Source organism: Meleagris gallopavo, chromosome 15 (genome assembly GCF_000146605.3).
Source record: "Meleagris gallopavo isolate NT-WF06-2002-E0010 breed Aviagen turkey brand Nicholas breeding stock chromosome 15, Turkey_5.1, whole genome shotgun sequence".
In the NCBI taxonomy this organism is placed as follows: Eukaryota; Metazoa; Chordata; class Aves; order Galliformes; family Phasianidae; genus Meleagris; species Meleagris gallopavo.
The window spans coordinates 3192287-3198720 of NC_015025.2; the positions used below are offsets into that span (position 1 = coordinate 3192287).

The window sequence follows — 6434 nt, forward strand, 5'->3', positions numbered from 1 at the left end:
AAAAAAAAAAAAAAAAAGCAAAAATAAAGAAGAATGTGTATATTTTATGTTACAAAGATTTCTGCTTTTAGGAATAATAGTTCATGTGTGCCATGCAGATGTTTTTCCACTCCTTCCTTGAACAGCAGGTTCATCACCGGAGTTGGTGCATATCAACCTAGCTGGAGGGTCATCAGAGAGCTAACTAACCCCTGCATGTAGGGCATCCTGTAGGAAAAATACCTGTGCCTATGAAGAATCACCGTGTTAGAAGTACTTCCTCACTACTTATAGGCAAAAAGTGGTATTTGCTTAATAGCACCTGGGAAGCAATGAGGCACAAAGTCTTGTCCTGTTGGAACCACACATTAAACGCAACACAAAGTGACGAAGGAGCTGCTTCCTACTGCCTGCTATCCAGCAATATCATTCTCCTTGGCACAATTTGCATTTCCTTTTTCCCACACTTTTGCTCCGTAAGTCTACAATGGAACATTTTGCATTTAAGGAGCAAAGAAATCACTTTCCTCTGTTTTCTGAACTGTGTATTCCACAGGAGTTGCAGTTTTGGGCAGTCTGTTGCATTTTTACTGGATCCCACACGTAACAGTGCTGACTCAAGGCATTTCTCAGTTGTCACATGAGCAAGTCTCTGCAACAAATGCTGCTGGCTGCTGACTTGCAGGGCATTCTAGGGCTCACCTGGGCTGGTACTCGTGGAACGGCTGTAAAATCCAGAGGGTGGAGGCTACAGCTCAGGCCTCAGTACAGCCTGACTTCAGAAAAACTTACAGTCATGGCAGAAGGGCACTGCCAGAAGGTTATTTTATTTTGTTATTCGAGCTGTTAGCCATGGATGGAGGTTTCAGCTTCCAAATGAGAACTCATAGTATTGAGTGAGCTCAGTGAACAGTCATAAGGACAAAATGATAAATGAGAATGTAGAAATGATTGCAGTCACTCTTTGGCTCATTAGCATGTGAAAATACAGTCTGGTTTCTGAAACGATTGGCACCACTTAGCTCCAATAGGGCAACTGTAAGGATTATTTTTCTTTAGTGAAAGTATTTTGCATAATAGCAGCCAATTGTATTCCTCAGGCATGCAAATTTTGATTCATTAGACATATACTGTCTCACTTTCTGACCTTACTTGAATATTTCACTAGGTTTTCCTCAAGCTAACTGGACAAGTCAAACTATTAAGGAGGCTTTTAAAGATGTAAGAAGTATAGTACACACACATTTTTATATACAAATTCTTTATTAAAAATGTTTCTGGGATGGCCTGTAACAAAACTGTATCCATCTAGAGTTTAAAAAAAAATAAATCAAGACAAAGCAGTAGCTATTACAGTGCATTAATATGTTTTCCATCATTCTGGAAGTCTGATCAGTGCACAGCAGTGTAAAAGCAAATACCAGTAAAACATGGTACCTACATATGTTGCAGGCTCTACAGTCTGAGGTATTATTTTACATAAATATGAAACTTGATTCAATTATTGGTTTGAAAAAACTTCATTTATTTTAATTTTTGTTTGTGGTTACAGTAGAATATAAAAAAATAAGAATTATTCCTAATATTTACACAATGACAAAACAATTGCATGGACTTCGTAACAAAAAGAAAGAAAATATATAGTACAGAGACATTTTCCACAAAATTTGACCCCATACTCAGAATTTAAAACACAAAGATCCAATTGCACCAGCAGAAGGCAACTCCATTATATTTTGTTATGCTTTGTTTCAGTTTCAAAATGAATGTTGTGTCCCTGATTATGCTAGCCTGCTTCACAACCACATTCCCCTTAGGGGTGAAACAGCATCAGAGTTGAGGCAACGTATGCTCTAGTACTAGAGAAATTTAAAGATGGCATTCACTCATCCCTGCTAGTTATTACTCACTATTTTGCTGTGGATCCTTCAGTGTCTCAGAATAGCTTTGTCCAAATAAGAATTTACCAATAATCTCTTATATAAGCAAGAGAGGTAATTTACAGATATTGCCAAATGCATATTAGTGCTTTAAAAAGCATCACAGCAAAATCAGTACCTTGCCAGAAAGTTTCATTCCTAAGGTAAACAGTAATTCCTCTCAAGGATGTCCATAGGGGACCATGGTTGGCAGCAGTACATACACAATCTCCAGCAGACCTCTTCACTATTCTTGCTATTAAAATCCCTCCATTTTTATATGGAGCTGCCAATGTGGAGTGCTTGTGACTTGAGTAAGGATAACAGCTAAAATGTTTGGGGCTCTCAGAAGGTAGGACACAATGCAGGTCCTAGAGACAACAGACTAACAGTAATCACCCACCCACCGGTCACTCCCTGTCATAAATAGCTATATATTGATGTCTTAAGATCTCTTATTTAAACCTCTGTCCCCTCCCTGGAAAACAGAGTGTTATTTGTGCTGATACTGCTGTAAAAATGGGTGTTAAACTGGTTGAGCACTGAGTTGCCATAGCCGAGGTGACTGGGAGGCATAGAATTGGACCACTCTCCCACAGCATGACTGGGGACGTTAGAGAGTGGAGAGTAGGAATTTAAGCCTACCATATTCTGTCCCATTTTGTCAGTGGGTTCAGCATTAAGTCCCAGTGGCACTGAGCGGCCCACTGAATTAGAGCCGTTAACGTATGCAGTCATACTGGAAATGAAATTATTAAGGCATGGACTGCTGGAAGATGGAGGCGGAGATCCTTTATCGGGTAGGTTGTCAGTCCCAGATGATGAGTTTTCCAAAAGATCCTGATGCTCTACAGCTTTGGGGCTGCCAGTCAAGGAACTGTCCTCGGATTTCTCAGATGTAAGATGGGCAGAACTAGCCCCAATATCAGATTTCCTTTTCCTCTTCCTGCGAAAGTTGCCATTGTCAAACATCTTTTCACAGTTTGGGTCCAGAGTCCAGTAATTCCCTTTGCCTGTCAAGGATGGACAAACACATATTTTCTCTTTTAAACTATGCCTGCAGTCAGCAAAGAACAGTTATCTTTGACTTTTCAATTATTTTCACAGAAACAGAAAATTTGTGTGAGCAAAAAATACACGTGTTTTGTAACCACACAAAAGCAGAAGTCTGCTGAATTCTGAAAAAATAATTAAGTTTTCTCTCATGTCCTGTAGCCCTGACTCTACACACAGCTAGAACTACAACTGGAGCCTCTAGAAGGACTAGTTAGTTTTGCTTTTTGTTCTTCTTGGTGGGGGAGTAAGGTTTTCACTAAATAACTGGTCCTCCAAATTTACAGCAATAAGTAATCAAATGCCATAATGGGTTGCTCCTGCAGATTCAGTGGGGTAGGATAGTTTACCAATGAGACAGAACCACATTTTTGGCTCACTCTGGCAACATAATTGAGCGGCTTATAAATGTCCCAAAAGGTTCTCAAGGGCTACTGACAGGGGAAAAAGAAAAAAAAGAGAAAAAAAAAAAGGAAGAATCTGATGACATTTCACCAGTGGGTTGGAAACAGCCAAAGTGAGATTCCAAGCAAAACAGTGCTTGAAGTAAAACAAAAGCTGCCTGCTCTCCTCATGATAATTACTGTTGATTCCCTAAAGCTACTGGACTTCTGTGACTAGTCTGAATTTTCTTTATCCTCTTTCCATGAATCCTCAGTTAAGTTAGATATAATTCATATGCATTACACCAAATGATTTCTGAATATGACTTCCTCACGCTGATCCTGTGCTTGGTTCTGAGGAAGATTTAGCGCACTAAAGAATCTCTTTCTCTACAGAGATTTGATAAAGAATACTTAATCAGAACTCAGCTATGCATGCTTGCCTTCTAATGCAGCCCTGTGAAAAAAGAGAAGCTACTATGTGTATTAGATTAATCATGTTTAAATAGAGAGGAGAAAGGTAGGGGGAACTATACCTGGATCATCTTCATCTCTAGGCACCTTCTTGAAGCAATCATTGAGAGACAGGTTGTGCCGAATTGAGTTCTGCCATCCAGCTTTGCTTTTGTTGTAAAATGGGAAGTTGTCAGCCACGTACTGGTAGATCTGACTGAGAGTCAACCTCTTTTCTGGTGCTCCATGGATAGCCATGGCAATAAGCGCAGAGTAGGAGTAAGGTGGTCTAACCAACTTCATAAGCTCTTCTTGGGATGGAAGAGGAAGCCAGCCAAGATCAGTTCCTCCCAAGCCGTGCATGTTTGGCAGGAGCTGCCTTTGCATCCCATAAGACTGAGGAATGAAGGGACTGGCATTGGATCCTGGGAGATACGGCGGTGGAGTAATGGAAGGTCCGTTCAGCCAGAGGTAAGGATTGGGTGTGCTGTTGTAGTCCGTTGTCTCAAAGGTGCTCGGTCGCTGCGGACTAGGAATATTCTGTGGATGGAAGAAGTTCTCGTAGTAGATATTCATTTCTGGAGGTTCTTGACCAATATTTGGAAACTGTGGGCTGCAGCGTGGTGGAGAGTGCGTTTGTGGATCAAAGGAGCTCATGCTCTAACACAGGCAGCTGATAAGTTATGACACACCTGTGCTAGTGCTCCTTTCCTGAGACAGGTGCATCACCTGTGCCCTTCCCTACTTACTTATGCACCTGTAAGTGTTTTGGCTTGGACTGCAGGCTCCGCCCCATGGCCCTGAGTGGCTGCAGATTAGGATGATATCCCTTTTGGAATGCTGGCAGTCCCAGCCAGTCATTGATGTCACATCAACCAAACGTGAAATTTACAACTGTTTATCTTCTAAAATGAACAAAGGAATTTTCCACTAATGTGATGCACGTAAAGAAAGCCTAAGGTACCTTGCAGTTACAACCCCTAATCAGACATCCACCTCTTTTTACCTTTTACAACAAAGATTTAGCATGTAGCTTTTGTTTCTTTTTAAATAAAAGCAGTTTTGTTATCTTGCTAGTAGCACTTAATAGTGCAAAAGCTATTGTCATTTGTCAATGAAACAGCAGGCATACTTTAAAAGAAAAGAAAAGAAAAAAGAAAGGAAAGGGAAAGAAAAGAAAAGGTCAGACCTCCTTTTCCTTCTGTAACTTTAATTGCAACTTCCTTGTACTTCCCCCTAGGCAATCACAGTACTAGAGGCAAATTCTGCAACAGGGTACTCACGTGAGTAATCTTATTGATGTAAACGGATTAATATTATGAGAAAAAAAAGCAATCAAGCTTAATAATCAAACCTTTCATTAGAGCTTAAATAGGTGAACTGAAATGGGAAATCTTTTGTTTTTGTTTTTGCTGCTTCCTCCTTGCTGCAGGACTGGTACAAGAAAGTCACAAAACCACTTAGCAGAATTTCCAAGGAGGAAAGATGTAATGCTTTTCTCAGCTAATTTCCAACTTCATTCAAGCTACGTAGACAAAAGTAGTAAATACTAAAATAAGCAGTAATTAACAAGCAAAAACCTCCAGCCTTGCATGGCACCCAGCACTTACAAATGAGAAAAAGCAGAGATTCAACCTCATTAACATCTGCCTCAGAATGAGGGCAGCTCTTAGACTGTACAACTGCACAGAATGCTCCACCACAGTTAAAAGCATACCTGCAGCTCTCTTCAGACAGTAGAAGTGATATCTGTGGGGTTTTTTTCTGAATCTAAGTGTACATATATACATATATTTGGAACCTGACTCAGCCTCAATAACCAAAAAAAGTCCCCAAATGGCAAGAAAGTCTGTAAGATAGTTCTAGTCCCATAGATTCTGCAGAATTGTGAGCTCTGATCTGTAGATTTGAATCCCTGGCTGAATCAAGGACTTTTTTAATTTGTCACACATTCATCATTTCACTTAATGATTTGTGCTGCAGCACGAGATTCCACCAAGATTCCCTGCTCCCTGTGACAGTGCTGTCATGTTCATATTGTTACTTTGAAAGGCATGAATTACAACTGAAATATTTAGTACAGGATGACAGAGCCAATGTTCATGCTCAGAAATGCCTCTATAGCTGTTAATTAATACACACACTGCACGTGAAATCATATGCACTACAGGTATGAATGAACAAATTGGTATTAGTTTGTGAATGCTAACTAGGCTATGCAAATACACATTAAGGAGACAAAAACTTTGTGGAACATAGTGGTGATGATTTATTTTTATGTGGCAACCACTGAACAAAAAGTGTGGCTAGGACAAAAAAGAAACGATGATCATTTTTCAGGAAATAACAGTGCAAGCACCTCTTTTCTCCAAGCAGTCTGAAACCAGTTTTCTCTCTGTGAGAATCACAGTTACACACATGTGAAAGGCTGAGCAACACTGCATACAGCTTCATAATTAATGTACTAAGTAAAGGTATCTTTTAAAATTTTATCTGCAGTCCTCAAAATACTTTTATTATAAATATTGCTATTAAAAACAAAATCCAAAACACAAAAACCTTTCAGTATTTACAGAAGAGTCAGTGGAATAACATTTTTAAGAAAAACTCAAATGAGCAAAAGCAGGAGTCAGTTTTAGAGTGAGCT

The 6434-nt window shown here is 39.7% G+C and overlaps 1 protein-coding gene across 1 annotated transcript; it reads right to left on the reverse strand.

The window, feature by feature from the left end:
- Positions 1-1210: 1210 nt before the first annotated feature.
- Positions 1211-5186, reverse strand: FOXI1 (forkhead box I1). Its single transcript, XM_003210262.4, has 2 exons — positions 3871-5186; positions 1211-2911 (listed from the first exon to the last, which is right to left on the reverse strand). The coding sequence occupies exons 1-2, from the start codon at positions 4442-4444 to the stop codon at positions 2358-2360; spliced, it is 1128 nt and encodes a 375-aa protein (XP_003210310.1). The 5' UTR covers positions 4445-5186; the 3' UTR covers positions 1211-2357.
- Positions 5187-6434: the final 1248 nt, after the last annotated feature.

Excerpts from the sequence above, each read along its gene's own strand:
- FOXI1 (XM_003210262.4), bottom strand. The coding sequence starts at position 4,444 with ATGAGCTCCTTTGATCCACAAACGCACTCTCCACCACGCTGCAGCCCA. Across the intron at positions 2,912-3,870 it reads TAGAGATGAAGATGATCCAG|GCAAAGGGAATTACTGGACT; the intron begins GTATAGTTCCCC and ends CATCCTTGACAG.